This window comes from Aspergillus puulaauensis, chromosome 4 (assembly GCF_016861865.1).
Source record: "Aspergillus puulaauensis MK2 DNA, chromosome 4, nearly complete sequence".
Taxonomy (NCBI): Eukaryota; Fungi; Ascomycota; class Eurotiomycetes; order Eurotiales; family Aspergillaceae; genus Aspergillus; species Aspergillus puulaauensis.
The window spans coordinates 3,421,853-3,442,198 of NC_054860.1; the positions used below are offsets into that span (position 1 = coordinate 3,421,853).

Below are 20,346 nucleotides of genomic sequence, written 5' to 3' on the forward strand. Positions count from 1 at the left end.
TACTTGACGTGGACAAATCAATAAATCAAGCCTTATCATATCGACCTTTGAAGTTGTACCCAACAGCCTTTGTAGCCCTAATAGACACCAAACACTGTACAGTTTCAGCTATTACACCACCACGTGGACATTTGGGTCAATTGAACTCCAATGGAGTATCAGTTTACAGATTCTCGAAAGCAGCCTGGGGCTGAATACAGGTAAAAGTCCTGATCCTTCATAGACATGACCATTGCTTGACCACCCTACCCGTAGAACAAATTCAGTGTAGCTAATAATAGTTTATGATATTACCGACTAGATTGGACTCTCCAGAAGACCCAGTAAGCTCCGTCGATACACGGAGCAGCAGTAGACGGAGCGCATCGAAGCGCCCGTGCCTCGTATTGGCAAGGGTCCAGGCCCGTCACGGCATATCGGACATTTTAGAGAATCTGCAATACGTACGGAACTATACCTTTTGGCTCTTCCTCCGTAGTTCTCGGCGTCCTCCGTAGGTTCTCGGGGTGTTATCACATTGTTAGCCGTGCTCTCCACCCTAATCCACGCGGCCACCCTTTTGATATAGTCCAGTATAGTCAGTCAATTACTCTGCTTCATGCCCTCCTGATTATAGAATATAACATAACTGCTGCTCGTCCAGATATATGCTGGACTTGCAGATACCTCCGCTCTTGTGGTAACCAACTCCCTACCTTAACAGCCCCAAACCTGGCGGAGTGATATTTATATTACTCTACTAACATCCACGGTAAGTCTATCATCCTGCTAGACTAATGATAGACAATGTCAATGCATTTCGAAAACCACACAAATCCGGCGACGGGCGCCACTTCAACGGTCCCCAATAGAGAGGCAGCTATGCCGAAACAATCACACCCAGAAGACCCTCCGTGCGTGGTTGGGATGGCCTGCAGGGTCCCAGGTGCCTCAAGCCCGTCACAGCTCTGGGACAACATTGTCAATAAGAAAGACCTCCAGAGGAAAATGCCTGCAGATCGTTTCAACGTGGATGCCTTCTACCATCCGGACGGAACGCACAAGGGCACTGTATGCTCCCACCCAGCTAGTCTCAGTCCATATGCTAAGCCTTACAGACGAATGCCAAATATGGGTACTTTCTGGATCAAGATCTGGGACTGTTTGACGCCGGCTTCTTCAGCATTTCGGGGAAAGAGGCGGAGGCAATGGATCCCCAGCAGCGGCTCCTGCTTGAGGTTGTCTACGAGGCCTTAGAAGACGGTATTCCACCTTGGACCGCGGATCCCAATAGTAGTTGACAGTTATTATAGCCGGCATCACCCTGGATGAGATTCACGGGTCCCTCACCTCCGTCTACTGCGGTTGCTTTACAAACGACTACAACGCCATGACGACCAAAGACCTTGAGTACTATCCCAAGTACACCGTAACTGGCACCGGCAACTCCATTCTCGCAAACCGGATATCCTACTTCTACAACTTACACGGACCCAGCGCGACCATCGACACGGCCTGCTCGTCTTCCCTAGTCTGTTTCCACCTAGGCGCACAGTCCCTCCGCAACGCAGACGCAGATATCTCCATTGTCGTCGGGTCTGCGTTGCATTTCGACCCAAACATCTTCATCACAATGACAGATCTCGGCATGCTATCTACCGATGGCCGCTGCCGCCACGGCGACGCTGCAGGCAGCGGCTATGTCCGCGGCGAAGGCATCGCTGCAATGATCCTCAAACGCCAGAGTCGAGCGCACGCAGACGGCGACAGTATCCGTGCTGTTGTACGTGGAACTGGAGTTAACCACGATGGTCGCAAGCAGGGAATTACGCTCCCCTCTGCGCGCGCCCAGGCGGATTTAATCAAGAGTACCTACGCAAGGGCTGGCCTGGACCCAGCGCATACGAGCTACGTCGAGTGCCACGGAACGGGCACAAAGGCCGGGGACCCGAGAGAGCTCAGGGCTATCCATGATGTCTTCTCCCGTGGGCGTCCGGAACCGCTGTATGTTGGCTCTGTGAAGACGAATATCGGGCATCTGGAGGGCGCATCTGGGGTTGCGGGTTTGATAAAGGCCACCATGGCACTGGAGAGGAGGGTCATTCCGCCTAATATGCACTTCTCGACGCCGAATCCCGAAGTAGACTTTAGGAACTGGAAGCTGGAGATCCCGACGGAGTCGAAGCAGTGGGATGTGCCAGGGGGGGATGTTCCTCGCCGGGCCTCGATCAACTCGTTTGGATATGGGGGGACCAATGCACACGTTATTTTGGAAGAGTACAATAAGGAACAATCTTCCTCTTTGTCTATTTCGTCGTCTTGTCTGTCACTCCCCGCTGAGCTGGCTGGAATGGTTGAACGCAGACCATATCTGGTGCCATTGACTTCGCATTCAGAGCGGGCCGGAAAGCAGTGGGCTGAGACGCTCACGACATACTTGAACAGCAGCAATGCCAGCGTTCCAGACATTGGCGCTGCTCTAACAGCCCGTCGGACAATGCACCGGTTCCGGTCATTCGCCACATCCTCCGACATGGAAAAGCTGATCGACCGGATCCAGGACCCTCTTCCAGGATCAGGCTGGAAGGGCAAGCTCGACGCCGTGCCACGGATTGGCTTTGTATTTACCGGCCAAGGAGCCCAATGGTTTGGCATGGGTCGCAGCCTCATAGAGCAGTGTCCGCTGTTCTTACAAACTCTGCAGAAATGTGACGCCATCCTGCAGGCTCTGCCCTCCCATCGCCCAAGCTGGTCTGTGGTAGAAGAGCTGCAGAAGTCCCAGGATGACACCATGCTGGGGCAGACAGAGTACTCGCAGCCTATCTGCACGGCTGTACAGCTGGCCCTAGTTCACGTTCTTGAGCAGTGGGGAGTGAAGCCCTCTGGCGTGGTCGGCCACAGCAGCGGTGAATTGGCCGCCACCTATGCGGCAGGTCTTTTATCCTTCGAGAATGCCCTGGTCGCGGCATATTACCGCGGAGTGCATATGGGATCTGGCGCTGCAGCGTCGGGGTCTGTCCCTGGGGCGATGATGGCCGTTGGAATGACAGAGGCGGAGGTCACAGCGGAGCTGGAGCCGTATAGAGGGCGGATTGCCATTGCGGCGATGAACAGTCCGTCGAGCTTTACTGTTTCTGGAGACGAGGACGCAGTCGTTGAACTACAGCAGATTCTCACTGAGAGAAAGGTGTTTGCTCGCCGGTTGCAGGTTGCACAGGCGTATGTCTTCCTACCGTTGTCTGCAGAGAACGTGCTGACCATCTCAATATAGTTTCCATAGCCATCATATGCTCCCCCTGGCACCGGGATATAAGCAAGCCCTTTCTGCCTACCCCGGTTTCAAAGCAAACAAGAGCCGGACTGCGATCATGGTATCCAGTGTGACAGGCCGATATGCAGACCCAGCCACCCTAGGGCCAGACTACCTGGCGGCGAACATGACCGGCATGGTGAAGTTTTCCGATGCTCTGACTGAGCTCGTCCTAGACGAATCGGACCAGCAGCGCATAGACGTTCTCGTCGAACTCGGCCCTCATCCAGCCCTCAAGGGGCCCTCCAATCAGACACTGGACCAGCTGAAGCTGAAACTCCCATATCTCAGCACTCTGGACCGGAAGCAGGATGCGTATGAAAGTCTCCTAGCCACTGCCGGCCAGTTGTTTGCTTTGGGATACCCAGTTGATCTTCAACGGGTGAACCAGAATCAGTTTGTCGATGCAATTGGCGACATTATCAATGTAGAGACACCAAGGCCAATGATTGAACTGCCTTCTTATGCCTGGGACCACCATGATCGATACTGGGCCGAGACCCGTCACATCCGTGAACACCGTCTTCGCCCATCCCGCCATGCTATTCTAGGTGGACGAGTCCCTGGATCGTTGGGTACTCGCCCTAGGTGGCGCAACTACCTCCGGTCTTCTGAGATCCCCTGGCTTGCTGATCACTGCATCGATGGGAAGGTTATATTCCCCGCGGCAGGCTATATCAACATGGCAATTGAAGCAGCCGCTAGCATGGCAGACGGCAGCATACGTGAATTCGAGCTTGTAGACATATCCGGTGAGTTCCTTGTAGCTTATAAAATACTTCTCGCGGCATGACTGACTGGTAGCAGTGAAATCGGCCCTCGTCATCAGCGACAAAGATGAGGGAACAGAGACTATTGTCGAGCTGGCACCGGCAGTCGAATCCGCCGAAACCTCCTCATCCATATGGACGCACTTTGTCGTCCTCTCTGTCGACGAAACCGGGAACCAGCGCGAGCATTGCACAGGCATGATCCGAGTTGAAGCCGGCCACCCAGCAGCCCTTCAAAGCGCCATGGGCTCCTCATGTACCGAGTCCATCAGCCAGCAGAGCTTCCGCAGTACAGACCCCATGCACTACTATCGCCGCCTGCACTCAATGGGGCTGCAATATGGTCCCACCTTCCAACTCGTGGCCGGCAACGTGGAGAGCGGGGATGGAGTTGCCACGGCGCCGATATCATGGAATCCTGGCATGCACTCTCGTGAGGATAGCGATTTGTGCATCCTACACCCAGCCCTGCTGGATTCCTGTCTGCATCCTGTCTTTGCTGCCGTCGAGGGCAAACTGGGGAGTGGCCTCAGCGCGCCGTATGTTCCGACGTTCGTGCGCTCCCTTCGCGTATCTGGTCTATTGGATGCGTGGAAGAGAGCAGGAACAGGATTCGAGTCGGAGGTAGTTGTTGAAACGAGCGCGCTGGGGCCTCGGACTGCTACTAATGATCTTCGTCTAAACTCGAATGGGCAGCTGTTGCTGGATATACAGGGTCTCAAGTTGACGAGTCTTGGGTCGAGCGCGGCGGATGACACCAAGCGGTCTCTGTTCTTTGGAACGCAGTGGAAGCCCATGTTCACTGCGATTGAGCTGGCTCCTGAGATGGGCTACAGTCTGGTGAAACTTGTGGAGTTGTTTGTGCATCAATTTCCGAATAGCAGGATTCTTCATATCACCTCGTCTATGGCGAGCACAGAGGAAATCCTGCCCGCCCTGAAGGGAGTTGAAGATTCAGAGAGACGGAATATTGCACACTTGACCATTCTTTCAGTGAATGGGACTACGACTTTCGATGGGCTAGCTAGTCGAGGAAATGGCCTGGTGAGTGTCGTTGAAGACACGGAGGACGACTTTGACTTGGTCATTGTGTCCGGAACTGATATCAAGGCGCCGTCTGTATCTGAACGAGTGGCTGAAAATGGATTCCTTATCTCCTCTGCTGCAGAAACGACCGACATGAGCAGCCTGTCCATTCTTTATTCGGCGTCGTCGGTACAGATATGGCAAAATAAACAGGCGACGAGCAGCCACGCCAACGGCCTCACGATCGTAATGCCACCGAGCCCTTCCCCAGAAGCCCAAGAGCTGGCAACACTTATCAAATCCCAAAGGCAGGGCCCAACATACCAATGTGACTTCCTGTCACTCATCGAGGGCAGCAAGACCTTGCGTGGTGATATCGTCGTTCTCGCTAGTCTCGACGCAAACCTTTTCTTCGAACGCGACTTCAGCCATGAAGAGACATTCCAGGCTGCACAATCCTTGCTCACCCGCGACGGGCCCGGGAACATCGTTTGGCTGACTCGAGGAGGCCTGATGGAGGTATCCTCGCCGGAACAAGCACTGGTGTTAGGGCTTGCTCGCAGCGCACGCAGCGAGAACCCGGAGCTTCGTCTGGTCGTGCTCGATATCGGTCCTTCGTCTGAGAAAGCCCACACGGCCCGGTTTACATCTTCTATACTCGATGCTTCAATTGGGGAAGACGAGGTAGCAGAACGCGATGGAATTCTTCATATACCACGGATCGTGGCCAGTGATGACCTCAACTCCAGGATTCCCAACGGCGTGCAAAGTGAACCAACCATTCAACCCCTGTATCAGCAGAACCGTCCTCTTGCCCTTCGTATTGGCCGACCAGGCCTGCTGGATACACTCATGTTCTGCGATGACACAGAGCTGACCAGCCGGCCACTCCAGCCCGACGAGCTGGAGATCGAAGTCAAGGCATCGGCGCTCAACTTCCGAGACATCGCAGCCAGCATGGGCATCATCGACGACTTCAAGCTTGGTGATGAATGCGCCGGGGTCGTCCTCCGGGTTGGGTGCAAGGTCTCAGCAGCAGATTTTACTGTCGGCGATCACGTCGTAGCCTGGCGTCCTGGACAGGGCGCGCATCGAACGATCCTCCGTAACCCTGCCTGTCTCTGCTACCGGTTGCAAGGGGAGATGTCCTTCGCAGTTGCGTCGTCAATCCCACTGGTGCTGACTACGGCGTACTACTCCCTTGTCGATACAGCCCGCCTGCAACAAGGGGAGACAATCCTCATCCATTCGGCGGCCGGGGGCGTCGGACAGATGGCAATCCAGATCGCACAGAACATCGGGGCTACGGTGATAGCCACCGTAGGCTCTGCAGAGAAGCGCGCGTTCCTGGTTGAGACATACGGGGTCCCAGACTCGCACATTCTCTCCTCGCGAGACGACTCCTTCGTGGAGGGCATCCGTCGTCTGACCAGCGGCAGGGGCGTCGACGTCGCGCTCAACTCTCTCGCTGGCCCTCTGCTATTAGCAACCTGGGCATCTGTCGCCCCCTTTGGCCGCTTCGTCGAAATCGGGAAACGCGATATCCACCAGAACAGCCGGATCCCGATGGACCCCTTCCGCCGGAATGTCGCCTTCGCGAGCGTGGACATGATCACCGTCTTCGAGCGGAACCAGGCCCTGGGCTCACGCGTCTTCCAAGAGTCCTGCACCCTCGTCCATGAAGGCAAGATCCAGCCGCCGCAGCCCATTACGGAGGTTCCGTATGCAGACGTCCAGCGAGCATTCCGGATGCTGCAAACCGGTGCCGCGAGTGGCAAGATCGTTCTCACGCCGAGGCTGCAAGACAAGGTTCTTGTTGAACCGCCCAGGTTCCGTCGGAGACTGCTCTTTGATCCGGAAAGGACTTACCTCCTTGTTGGTGGGTTGGGAGGTCTGGGTCGCCGACTCAGCGAGTGGCTGTTTCAACGCGGTGCGCGGCATATCGCGTTCTTGTCGCGCTCAGGAAAGAGTAGACCTGAAGCCCGTGAGACGGTTGACTGGCTAGAAGCTCGAGGTGTCGCCGTCAACGTGTTTAGTGGCGACGCAACAGACGCCGGCGTAGTCAACGATGCCGTGGCCCAGATAGAGGGTGCTGGACATCGGCTGGCCGGTGTCTTTCAGGCTGCGATGGTGCTTCAGGATGCCCCGCTGCCTCAGATGAGCTTTGCGCAATGGCAGCGCTGTCTGGCTCCCAAGGTACGGGGTACGTATAATCTTCATAATGCCACTGCAGCACTGCCACTGGACTTCTTTGTCTGCTTCTCTTCGGTGTCGGCGGTGCTGGGCTCCAAGGGTCAAGCCAATTATTCGGCTGCCAACAGCTACCTGGATGCACTGTGTGCCTATCGCCGCAGCCTTGGACTGGCTGGCACGACCATGAACGTCGGAATGGTGGTGGGCGTGGGGGCAGTGGCCGAAGACGAGCAGCTGCAGACCGTGATGGAGCGGATAGGATATGACGCCGTGAATGAAGAGGAGCTCTTTGCCCAGATTGACGCGGCTGTGAGCTCAACACAGTCTCAGGGCAGACTCGACCAGGTCGACAATCAAGGCCGAGACGCCCATCAGATCATCACTGGCATCAACCTGCGCCGGCCAACATACTACTGGGCCAGCGAGCCTCGCTTCCGGAATATTTACGCCAACCATGACTTTTCCGGCTCCAGCGAGGGCAGAAGTAACAAGCTGGACATCATGGCTCAACTGAAGGAGGCACCAGATGAAGCAGGACGCGTCGAGATTCTCACACTGCGCTTCCTCGAGAAGATTGCCGCCGTTTTGTCTGTTGACCAGGCCACGCTTCAGCCCAATCGCAGTCTTGGGGATTACGGGCTGGATAGTATTGTTGCGATTGAAATCCGCCAGTGGTTCTTCAAGGCTGTCGGTGTGGAGCTGGTCATGTTTGATATCCTCAGCAGTCGCAGTATCCAAGCCCTGATCGAGAAGGTTGCCTCCGTGATGGTCCTCAAGAGCGAGATTGAGCCTACTGCAGCAGGCAAAGACGTGCAAAGCAATACCAAGCCGCCTATCAATGGCGAGAGTGATGCTAGCAACGGGCTGCTTCCTGCAAATGACAATATTTCGATGGCAGACTTGTCTGTCACAGAAACCCCCATGTCCTCCTTCCAACGACGCTTGTGGTTCATGCACAATCTGGCAGAAGCCCCGTCTTTCCTCAATTTGCCTGTGGTTTTTCGACTTCATGGTCACCCTAATAGAGGCCTTGTCAAGGCTTCCCTCGAGGAGCTCAAGCGGCGAAATGAGATCCTCCGCACTGCCTATTCCGAGGGTGATGAGTTCTCCCAGCAGATTGTCCTAGATGACTACTCCATTGAGATTCCCTGGCAGGATTTCTCAATGCACAAACACTCTGAGGGATTACTAGACGAATATGTCAAATCCCTGATGCAGCAGCCATTGGACATTGAAGACGGTGCAGTCATGGTGGCCGCGCTGGTCAAGCTCACTGAGGACAGCCACGCCCTCGTTCTCATCTTCCACCACATCTGCATTGATCGAGGGAGCAGCCAGTCCTTCCTCGAACAGTTTACCGGCCTTTACGATGCCTTTCGCAGAGAGCGAAGCCTGGTATCAGTGGCTCAACCTGCAGTCAGCTACAGCCAATTCAGCATCTGGCACAACGCCCTCCTCCAGTCATCGGAAATGCACCCTAGCCTCACTTTTTGGAAATCCGTCTACGAGCATCCCCCAGCAACAGCAATGCAGCTTCTCCCATTTGCAAAGACAGTCCGACCAGAGGTCAACGACTACCAGCGCCGTGTCCACCGGGCTACCTTGAAAAAGGCCCTGTTGCAGCGCATGAAGCGCATTTGTGCCCGGGTGCAAGTCACTCCAGCACAGTTCCTCATGGCTGCTCTTCGCGCATTCCTGTACAGATACACCGAGGAGGAAGACCTGACTATCCACCTTGTCGATGGCAACCGTCCTCACCCTGCTGTTAACGACACCCTTGGCTTCTTCGTCAACGTTGTTCCTGTTCGCTGCGAGGTAGACCATTCCGGTAGCTTCGAGGCCGTCCTGCGCCAAATCAAAGACCGTGTCATCTCGGCCCTGCAACATTCAAAGCTCCCTTTTGACGCTATTGTGGATGCAGTAGGTGCCGCAAGAACTCCTTCCCATTTCCCCCTGGGTCAGGTTATCCTCAACTACCAGGTGCATGGGACCATGCCTGTGTATTCCGCCGGGGACTTTGATATAACCGATGTCCAGGGCGACGATATCCCCACTGCCTGTGAGATTGGACTAGAGGCGCTCGAGGATCCCATTGACGGGTTGAAGCTTCGTCTGGAATACTCGAGCACGCTGTACGGAGACGATGACATGGATCGGTTCTTGGATAACTTCGTCTCCTTCTTGAGCAGTAGCATCCACGACTATCGCCAGCCAGTCGCGGAGGTCAACATGGTTGGATCAAAAGAGTTGACCTTTTTAAAGCAAAACATGTTCAGCCTTGACATTGTTCCCAACTCCTGGGAGAATATGTCTGTTTCAGACCGCATTCTCGCCATCGCCCGACAATATCCAGATAACCTGGCTGTGGAAAGCTCAGACCCCAACGACAACCTGACATACGAATCTCTCGTCTCCCAGGCCTCCGACATAGCTCAGTGGATTGTCAATGCCGGCATCCAGCCGGCGAGCAAGGTGGGCATTCTCTCAAGGCCTGGGACGGCTGCAGTGGCTTCGATGCTTGGGACACTATTTGCGGGCTGCGGCTTTGTGAATCTCGACCCTGATTTCGCAAAGGAACGTCTGGCTTTTATGATTGCCGATTCCGGTGCCGCGCTTGTCCTGACAGAGGACAGACTGGAAGATAGAGCTCGCGCACTTTCGCCCAGCCCTGTGCTGGCCATCGGGCGTATCCCACGCTCGGAGGCAATTGACTCCCCCGTCCCCACGAAGGCGGACTTTCCATTCTACACTATTTATACCTCGGTGAGTACCTAAGTCCGAGTTTGATTTCTGTTTCTTCATTATTAATGCAACCAGGGGAGCACCGGGACCCCAAAAGGCGTCGTACTGAGCCAGGCCAACACACAGCAGATGCTCAGCACGCTGCACCACGACTACCACTTTGACTGCAACGACCGCTTCCTCCACCACTCCTCAATTTCATTCGATCTCTCAATCGTCCAAATATTCTCTGCGCTGACCTCAGGAGGCCGAGTGTGCGTCGCCAGCGCCGAAATCCGCAAAGACCCGCTTGCTCTCGCAACGTACATGCAGGCGGCCCGGGTCTCCATCACATACTTCACGCCCACGCAGTTCGCTCTGCTGATTGAAAATGCGTCGGACATTCTGCAGAACATGAGGAACTACCGCATTGCATACTTCGCCGGCGAGAGACTGCCTGTCCGCGTAGCCAAGGCGTTCTACGACCTCGGAACACCGGCCAGGCTGTATAATACCTGGAGTCCGAGCGAGCTTGTGGTGCAGACGACTATCCAATATGTCGACTACCCAGAGGATGATACGGTGAATATACCAATTGGATTTCCCATGGCAAATACCCGCCATTACATTCTCGATGCCAATGCAAGCCCGCTCCCCGTGGGCGTTGTCGGGGAAATCGTCGTCGGCGGAGCCCAGGTTGCACTGGGATACATCGACCGCCCGGACACCAACGAGCGAGCGTTCCTGCCTGACCCTTTCTGTCTGTCGGAGGACTATGAACGCGGCTGGGGCCGTATGTTCAGGACAGGGGACCGCGGGCGGTTCCTGCCGGACGGACGTCTGGAGTTCCATGGACGTATTGCCGGCGACAAGCAGGTGAAGTTGCGTGGTTACCGTGTTGACCTTGGTGAGGTTGAGCAGCGGATATTCGTGGAAGCGAACGGAGATGAGGGTAGGGAGATGGCTCTTGTCGACCTTGCTGTCGTTGCACGACAGGTCACAGTGGAAGCGCATGAGCCGGACAATGCCACTGATGACCGGCAGTTGATTGCGTTTGCTGTGCCCCGAACTCCTCCTTCACAGAGTGAGCAAGCTGCCTTTGCATTTCGGCTGAACCGGCTGGCTAGTCGGCATCTTAATGCGTACATGCTGCCCAGTGCGTATCAGTTTGTGGAGAAACTGCCTACGACCATCGGGGGAAAGGTCGACATGCAGCGCCTGTTGAAGTGTCCCTTGCACCCTGTATTCCCGGTTGAAGAGAAGATCGCTTCAAGGTCTGTTACAGCAGGGACGTCTGACGGTGCAGATGGTGCTGTTCTGAAGGTCGTGATCCAGGGCTTTCGCCAGATGCTCAAACTGCCACCAACACGACCAGTTGGGCCAGACGACAGTTTCTTCGCCCTTGGAGGACACAGTCTCCTCCTGATGCGTCTGCAGGCCCGGCTAAAACGAGCTCTCAAGAGGCCACTTGCCTTGAATCCAATGTTCAAAAGCCCTACTCCAGCCGGGATCACGCAGCTCATCCTCGGTGGAAGCCCGGTTGCTGTTGGCCCTCAACCCTCAAACACCGGTTCGATTGACTGGGCTGCTGAGACAAAGCTTGATGATGCATTCAAACCTTCCTCTACCAATATCAAGCCCTCCCAGATTACCTCTGTACTTCTGACCGGCGTGGACTCCTTCATTGGCGTGCATATGCTAGCCACACTCCTCGAGGACGCCTGTATAGACAACATCTATATACTCGGGACTCAAAGACGCCTCGAAGCCACCGACATCCACCGCTCCCTTGACCACTACCGCTTATCCGACCTGCTTCCGTCACGCGAGGACCTGGACCTCCGCATCCACATCGTCCCCGGCACCCTCGTCTCCCCCCAGTTCGGCCTCTCGCCCGCAGCATTCCGCCAGCTGGCACGCAATGTCCAGTCCATATACCACCTAGGCGGCTACGTCTCACTCCTACGCCCCTACGACGATGCCCTACGCAGCGCCAACGTCGCCCCAGTCCACGACATCATCCACCTCGCCAGTCTCGGCCGCACAAACACACACATCCACCACTTGTCCACCTGGTCCGTTCCCCATCTCCAGACATGGTCTACAACCACAACCACCAAAACCACTAGAGGCACCGCCATAACAGCCAACGAAACCAGCGCCGCCCATTTCACCCCCGAATCCTCAGATCGCCTGGGCTACTTCAAGTCCCGCTGGGCCGCAGAAATGCTCATGGGCCATGCCGCAGACCGCGGCTTTGCCGTCTCTATATACCGCGCTTCCGCAGCAACGGGCGACTCGCGCACTGCTGTCCCGGAACCAGGTGATGACTTTATACGCACGATGGTTGTGTCTATGCTGCGCGCTGGAGCGATCCCGCAGCTCCCGCGTGCTGATACTGAGCGTGAGCGTGGACGCCCGTTTGTGGTCGATTTTGTCCCGGTCGATTATATCACTAGTGGGATTCATGCGCTGGCGATGCGGCGTGGTCGAGGGGGGATAGATGCACGAGGACCTAATTTGGATCCAGTTGCTGATGCTGGCTCTGGTGCTGCCATTTACCATCTCTCCAACCCGTCGCCACTCCCCATTTCCCAGCTTCCGGCCGTCACAGAGGAGATCTTTGGGCGGGAGGGCCGGAGTCTGCCGGTGGATGAATGGTTTGAGGCCGTGGCGCAGCTGGATACAGCGCCTGAGGCCCAGGTGCGGTGGGCCGTGCTGAAGGAGTACTTTGATTTGGGACATTCCATGTTTGGGCTTGAGAGTGCGAAGACGAGGAGTGTTCTTGGGGAGTTGGGGGTTGCTGCTTGTGAGAGTGTTGGTGTTGAGTATCTCAGGGCGATGCTGGAGCGTGAAGGATAGGCTGGGTTGTTTTCTTGTATTATGACAGGGTTAGAAATATAGACTTTTTATAGTTTGAGTATACTAGCTCTTTACATCACTGGTATCTTTGACAAGATGCGTAAATAGTTTCATTAATGTATATCAAATACACTCCCACAACAATAGCCACTGGCAAAATCAAGTAGTAATCGTAACAGCCTCCCCAATATACCGACTTTCTCCTCCCTTCTGGACCAAATACTCAAAAACCCAGCGCCCAACATCCTCCCGCGAAATTGTATAACCCACAGCAGGACTCGTCTCGAGACCAACCCTAATCTTGCTCGGATCACCAACGCCGGCTCCATCAGTCAATAGGCTGGGCCGTACAATCACATACCCACCAAGCACATTCTTGCCATTATCAACAATGACCTTCTCCATAACCCTCTTGTCCTCGTGCGGGACTTTCAACATCCAGTGATACATCGGAATCATGGCAATCGGGAGATCGCGCTGGATATCGCTGATCCCGGTCGTGCTGAGGGCAATAAGCAACGGCTTATTCTGCTCTGTATTACCACTGCTGCCGCTGTTGTTAATCTCATCCACAGCCGTAATGATAGTCCGCATGGCGTCCTGGCAAATCGTCGGATTATCCAGCGTCGGGGCGAGCGGATTGGTGAAGAGCAACTTTCCGCCAATACCGCAGACAATGATATCGGCAATCTCGGAGCCAGGATTTCCCATCTGGATGGTTTGTTTGACGGGTTCTAGCTCTGTCGCTGTGCCGGAGACGATGGTGAGGTTTGCAGTGATGGTTGACTCCGGCATCCCGCGCTGTGTGAGCAGGTCGCGGAGTTTGGAGGGAGTTCGGGCTACTGCTGGATATTAACAACAATATTCTTATTCTATACTGGGGCTTGTCTTGAATGACGGTGACGTACAAGCAGCACAACGGTATCCAGCCTCGAGCGCCGGAGCCAGACAGGAGATGGTGCTCCCGCCTGTAGCACCGAAGAAGGCGATGGTTGGTTTAGGTTGTGACATTGCTAGGGTTATTTCTTGGGTGTATTTGAGAGAAATTAGTCTAGAGGATGGAATAATCCAGCTGGAATACCTGGGGACGGTCATCTATATAGAATGCGTGAAAGTCTCCGTCTGCAGACGGAGCTTTGTACTCGCTTTGATTGGCTGATTAACGGACTTGGCATCATCACCTTCCCCACTCAGATGAATTTGTGAATTCCAGCCAATCATAAGTGCAGACAAGATGGAATAATGTTGGCGGAAATAGTTATGCTGGAGTTTATCATCGCATAAGCATTTCAATAGTGGCTGCTCTAATAATTATTATACAACTAGAAACACAATGGTGCAACGTCCCCTTGCAGATCTGTATATATATATATATATGTATATGATGTACACATTGACGATGTTGGTGAAGTGGTGATTCTTCACCTCCATCAATGTTTAATTACAGATCTCATTTTTTCAAGTTGATCTAGTAGATTGGGTTCAAGACGTTGTGAGCTAAAATGTGCCTGCAATAGGTTTGATATGGCTAAATACATAATTAAAAACATAGTTTGGTCATACTATCAGCCGGCCGTTGCAATCATCAACCTCTAGCCCCATCTACCCGGCTTCGTCTCTGCTGGTAATTCAGCAGAATGTCCAACTGGAGGATGCAACAAAGAGGAGGTATCTGGCAGTTGCATGGCATTGCCACCACCAGACCCCGGTCTATAGGGTTGGTAGACAGGTTCGGCCGGCAGCTCCGCAGCAAAGGTCCGACTAGGCTCTGACCTCTGCGAGTTCACATGGGACGATACCGACCCAGCCTGCGAATGCGCCATTGGCGAGTCCGGCATCTGATACGATGACCACCGCGACATATCCCCAGAGCCCGAACCCGAATACAGCGGCGACGATGGCTGCAAGCTCCGATCAGCCGGGTTAAACGTCCTCAATTTACCATCCTCCTTCACACTCGCCTGCAAAACACCCGCGTCAACCAGCTCAGCCTTTTTCACGAATCGATCAATAAGCGCCTTGGACGCGGCACTTTGCTGGCCCTTCACCGTGGACATCAGCGTGATATTACACTCAAGCTCTGTATCCACGCATAACAACAACCCCTCCCCATCCTGACCTTTACCTGGGGAATTCTCAATCCGGTACCGATTCCGCAAATCAACACCCAGAGGCGCATATACATGCGTTGCTAGTCCCCAGTCCTCGTCCTGGAAACAGCCCTTGAAGCTGATCTTCCCGGACCCCACCCTGCCCATCCCCGGGACGTACTGGACGCGCTGGGTGATCTCGTACCAGGTGGAGTAGAACTCGTCTGCTGGGGCGCTGCGCGGTGCTTTCACGGGGTGGTGCGCAAGGACGAGAGGGTTGAGCGTGATGATTTCGCTGTGGCTGTGGAGGATGTCGAGGGCTAGTTGGCGCGGGACGGATGGGGGGATGGGGGTTGTGCTTGTGTAGATTTCTTTTTTGCGTAGCATTCTGGCTGTGATATTCAAGCTATTTTGGTGTTATATGTAGAATATGCTGGATATGCAGCCCTGCGTGGATGCAGGTAGGGAGGCTGGCCCCTCGTGTTCAGCGTTAGGCTCCAACGCCAATGCTTAGCCGGTGAGATTAAGAGATTACTAGCTGGATTGGGTCTAGGACTGGTTATGATTCGTTCTTCAGGCCAAGTTTGATTAGCAAGACGAAGGTCACACAGGTGAGGTGGCAATTAGCCGATGCCTTGACATCGAGGTTATTAACTGTAGGGAAGTATTCATCGATAATAGTAATAAAAATAATGCACCTACACAATAAAGCATAACCGCAAGCTCAACCACCAATCGCATCACTGAATCGGCTCTACATGAACGCGATCCAGATTCTGATATGTAACATTCACATACCCAACCTCATGCGGCGCATCACCAACAAACCAGTCTTTCGCACTTGCATCGCCCCGCAGAATCCACTGCAGGATCTTCCGCCCGGTAACCCCCGGGATACCAGCATACGGGACATCAAACGCCTCACTATGGCCAAGCGTATGGCTCCCCTTCCATGCGGCCGTCGCATTCGGGAGGAACGCGTAATCCTGTTCTCCCTGGTAACGATTCTTGTCAGTTCTGCCGATATATAATCGAGGATGAGACAGCATACATTCGGATACGCAACATCCCCCGGCCCTCCAAGGATATAAAACACCGGCTTCGTGAGTCTTCCCGCAACAGCTTTACTGTCATTCGCAGCCAACTGCCCACTATTGAATATACCAAGGTGGCTAACCCGGTCATCGTGCGCACCGGCAGAGTACGCCTCTAGCCCGCCGCAACTCTGGCCCCAGACCCCGATGCGGGTGTGGTCGATATGTTGCCAGGGACCTTTACCGGCGTTTGAGAAGACCCAGTCGATGGCGTCTGTGAGTGCGCCGGGGTCTTGGGCTGTAGCGACGGAGCTGGCATCGGATTCGGAGTCGCCGTAGACTTCTGGGTCGGTGAATGCGGCGCCTGTGGCGATTGCGAGCGCGCCCCAGGATGTTACTTCGCTGAGGAAGTTGCGGAATTTGAGGCCGTCTGATAATTAGCACCATTTCATTTCCATTGGGTCGTTTCTGAAGTGGAGAAGTGGTAGCGTACTGAATAGTTATACGTATTAGCATTGCGCGCTGTGGTTAAAGATAGAACATACCATGGTTCGCAACCCCCATTACCCCAGATAATCACCGGGAGCTTCAGGTCAGAGCCAAAATCGTCCAGACTAGACTGCAACGGCTGGTAGAATGTGTGGTTTGGAAGCGATTCAACCTCGAAATAGTACTATCTTCTGTAAGCCCAGCCCAGGTGGATGATGTAGGACGCACTGATTTGTAAGGACCGGAGCCTCCATACTGTTATTATTATTAGCCAGGTTCTATGATTATGAGTATAAGACCTACTGATGAGCCGTGGTCGGTAGCGACTGCACACGCAGCGAGGGCCAAAGGAAGTAGAATCATGTCGTAAAGGAATCTGGTATCAAGATGCAAACCCAGCTATTATTCCCGGACCAGGCTGCCATTAAATATCCCCATTGTCTCAATATAAACCCCGCATATTGGAGTGATTACGCCACTGTTTCGATGCCCGTATAGGCAGGAATGATGCAGATACATGGACAGTAAACCCCTGGAGCGGATAAAGCATCTGCAACCCCATAGGAAAGTCCGGCTATTCGCTTCTCCGGCTGAGAGTAGGTGCTAGGGACTAGGTGAGTCTCCGCAGAAATCAGGGATAGATATGTGTCCCCATTTGTGTCCCCATTTGTGTCCCCATTTGTGTCCCCATTCGGCCCCATCTACTGACTCGCGCTGCTCTCCACGTGGAGAACCCGAGCCGGAAGTCCACATCGCACACCCTGATAGAATATGAGTTGATAGAATATGAGTTGATTGAATTTGGAATGACCAGTATATAAAGCTGGTAGCCTGGACTTCCATGAGTAATAGCAATCTGTGATTGCAATTTCTATGTTGAATGGCGTATGCTACACCAGGAGTATGGCCGTTGTTTATATAGCGCAACTGTCTGAATTGTAATGATATTGTTCAAAATATAAGTATAACCAAAATGGGTACAACGAAAATTGCAAATGCCACCATTCCACTCAGTGCAGACGAGATATGTCAATATGATACACTTCTATACTACTTGGACTTCTGGCACAGCCTGACCCTGATCACTCTGTATCAGAAGCCAGAGAAAGAATCCTATGAATCAGCTCAACCACCCATTATTGGCCCATTTCACCTGCATCAGTTAGCCAAGAACACAAACAGGAGCAGCAGGCTTACATATGAAGGGTTAATCTGCTTCAAATCCGGGACACCCAAGTTGCCCGCGTCAATGGCAATCTCATGCTTCAGCAGCTGAATAGCATGTTGCACCCCGTCAACACCAAACGTATTCGCATACATAAACGGCCGGCCCAGCCCAACAGCCTTGACACCGAGCGCCAGCAGCTTCAAGACATCCGCACCATACCGAATACCGCCATCAGCATAGATCTCAATCTGGTTAAACAGATCAGGATCCTCCTCGTGGATCTCCAGCGCAACCTCCAACGAAGACGGCGAGCTATCAAGCTGACGACCACCATGGTTCGAAAGAATAACAGCCGGGACCTTATGCTTAACCGCCAACTTGACATCCTCAACACTCTGAATCCCCTTCAACACAATCGGGAGATCCGTCAACCCCCTTAGTTTCTCATAATACCCCCAAGTCTGGAACGTATAATCCGAGTCCGCAGACCCAACACCAAACCGATTAGCCCGGTGTCGATTCCCATCCGCCGCAGAGTCCGCCGTATACACAATCGCCTTGGACCCCAGCTCCTTCGCCTTATCAAAGATCTCCTTCGTCGCCGTCTCATTGCTATCCAGATACACCTGCTGAAACAACACCTGGTCCGAAGCATTCGCCGGCTTCGCAGCCGCAATCTCATCCATGCTCAGCGTCGCCAGTAGCGCAGGGATATACAGGATATTCTCCGCCGCGGCAGCCTTCACGAAATTCGCCTCGGCCTCTTCATGCCCGAGCCCCGCGTTCGCGCAGGGGCTGATATAGAAGGGGGCTGAGAAGTTGTGGCCTAGGATACTGGTGGAGAGGGACGACTCGATGTCTGTGATGTCGACCAGCACGCGCGGCCGGAATCGGAACCGCCCGAAGACTTCGAGGTTGTTCCTGTAGGACCATTCGCCGGCGGCGCCGTTGCGGTAGTACGTGTAGGATGAGGCGTTGAGGTAGCGCCGCGCGGCCCAGTCGAAGTCGGGTAGCCCGAGCATGTTCTCCAGGTCTGGGAGGCTGCCGGATGGGGTGTCTCCGAGGACATCTTCGATGCTGGAATGGGTTTGTTAGTCTGGTGTGGGATGTATACTGTATTTGGAGATGAGTGCATACGCGGTATCAGGCTCATTGAGAAAAGGCCTGGTCGCAAATGCGACTGGCAATAGGGAGAAGAAAGCAAGCGAGGAACGCATCGTAGAGTCTGATATCTGGTTTACTCTGTTCAGCTCCGCGATCGAGATACAATCACATATATGTATTTTATGTAGTAGCCTAGTAGGTGATACAGTGCTTGCTAATGATGACCAAGATCACGCATTCAGGTCCTAGTGACACAAGATCTGCGGAGACAAGACCCTCGAAGCCACTTTGAAACGGCCGGCCACGCACCGTCCAAGACCCTGGCAGTCTAATTAGGACGAGGCGCAGGGATGCTGACTCGATTAGGGCACTGGCCAAGACCCGATGTCGGGCAAATGCCGTGCTATTACAGCGCTTGGCAGGGAGTCTCGGCTGGCTGGGAGTTCCCGCCCCCTGCAGCGTTGCAGGATATGCCGGACATTGACTTGCTTATCATTTACTCTGCTACTCTGCAACACGCAAGTGCGCGGGTGGCGCGGATGCTGTCGCCAGCTGGGCCAGCGACGACGTGATGGGCGCTGTCATTCGGACTAAGTTATGATCCACTAACGGCGATACTAAGATAATGTCTCGGCTGTTAATTTCCGAGAGACCATGAAAGAGATTGTCCAGGTCTAGGCAGCCGATCTGCGCGTTTCAGAGCTTGTCAAAGGTTTCGATCCCGATCTGAAGATGACGGACGCCGTTGAGAAGATGAAACGCTCACTGTGTCTGTAACTGACAGGCCGGCGTAGAAGCATATTGTAGCAGTCGCGGGCATTAATCTGCAACTGGGACTGAAATGATGGAGGGCTGTTGATTTATGTGGTTGAAGGATCATATCGGAGATTGGCCGTCCTATAGCTGGTGTTTATTGGCTGCGAAATCTGCGTCTGGCTTACAATGACGTTTGGATGGGCCAGGCTTATCACCGTAGATATTAAGGGCCTAAATTGTAGATACTCTGCTTCAGATGTTGCAATAAATCATTCATTCAACCCAAGGTGGTTTATCTCGCAAATATCTGCAGTGCGTAGGAAAGATCCATTTATACATCTCAGCACAAACGCCGTGTCCATGGATTGAGTAAAGATCACGAAAGTTATTTACACGGGGTAGAAAGAAAGACACAATCTTAGGGCTCAGAAGCTGACAGTGATCTGGCCATTATATGCTGAACCAGCCGGCAGATATAAGATGACACCTTTAAGGGAGCATAGTAGCCACATTTCTAGTGTACTGCGTATAGCATATGGCAATCCAGGAAGACCATCGAGCTATTGTGCATAATGCAGTGGAGATTGTCCCATAGCAGGCACATCATATACCTGCATGGTGGAGTGATATAATGGGTCGCGAAGGATATCATGACCGAGTCTGAATCGTGATTAATAGAGCATATCGCCCGCAGAAGCTGAGCGGCCAACGTTTACATATTAGAGATGCGTGGGTGAGTATCATCATGTACTCGACCTTTCAGTCTGCGCCCAGTGGTGCTGGTTTCACCCAGACTGCGGATCACAATGTCCTGCGCCGATGACAAGTATCTGCAGGTATAGTA

The 20,346-nt window shown here is 53.7% G+C and overlaps 5 protein-coding genes across 5 annotated transcripts; 1 reads left to right on the plus strand and 4 right to left on the minus strand.

Moving 5' to 3' along the window:
- Positions 1 to 786: 786 nt before the first annotated feature.
- Positions 787 to 12,861, plus strand: APUU_41316S (putative hybrid PKS-NRPS biosynthetic cluster; the record flags this gene model as incomplete). Its single annotated transcript, XM_041704486.1, has 6 exons — positions 787 to 1,050; positions 1,098 to 1,242; positions 1,293 to 3,198; positions 3,251 to 4,041; positions 4,097 to 10,041; positions 10,096 to 12,861. The coding sequence occupies 6 exons, from the start codon at positions 787 to 789 to the stop codon at positions 12,859 to 12,861; spliced, it is 11,817 nt and encodes a 3,938-aa protein (XP_041557066.1).
- Positions 12,862 to 13,020: 159 nt separating this feature from the next.
- On the minus strand, positions 13,021 to 13,872 carry APUU_41317A (NAD(P)-dependent oxidoreductase; the record flags this gene model as incomplete). The annotated part of the gene is made up of 2 exons (XM_041704487.1): positions 13,021 to 13,703; positions 13,770 to 13,872. The coding sequence occupies 2 exons, from the start codon at positions 13,870 to 13,872 to the stop codon at positions 13,021 to 13,023; spliced, it is 786 nt and encodes a 261-aa protein (XP_041557067.1).
- Positions 13,873 to 14,453: 581 nt separating this feature from the next.
- On the minus strand, positions 14,454 to 15,338 carry APUU_41318A (uncharacterized protein; the record flags this gene model as incomplete). The annotated part of the gene is made up of 1 exon (XM_041704488.1): positions 14,454 to 15,338. The coding sequence occupies one exon, from the start codon at positions 15,336 to 15,338 to the stop codon at positions 14,454 to 14,456; it is 885 nt and encodes a 294-aa protein (XP_041557068.1).
- A 353-nt stretch (positions 15,339 to 15,691) lies between these two features.
- APUU_41319A (uncharacterized protein) lies at positions 15,692 to 16,549 on the minus strand (the record flags this gene model as incomplete). Its single annotated transcript, XM_041704489.1, has 3 exons — positions 15,692 to 15,946; positions 16,003 to 16,415; positions 16,531 to 16,549. The coding sequence occupies 3 exons, from the start codon at positions 16,547 to 16,549 to the stop codon at positions 15,692 to 15,694; spliced, it is 687 nt and encodes a 228-aa protein (XP_041557069.1).
- A 1,045-nt stretch (positions 16,550 to 17,594) lies between these two features.
- On the minus strand, positions 17,595 to 18,859 carry APUU_41320A (uncharacterized protein; the record flags this gene model as incomplete). The annotated part of the gene is made up of 3 exons (XM_041704490.1): positions 17,595 to 17,627; positions 17,672 to 18,719; positions 18,780 to 18,859. The coding sequence occupies 3 exons, from the start codon at positions 18,857 to 18,859 to the stop codon at positions 17,595 to 17,597; spliced, it is 1,161 nt and encodes a 386-aa protein (XP_041557070.1).
- Positions 18,860 to 20,346: the final 1,487 nt, after the last annotated feature.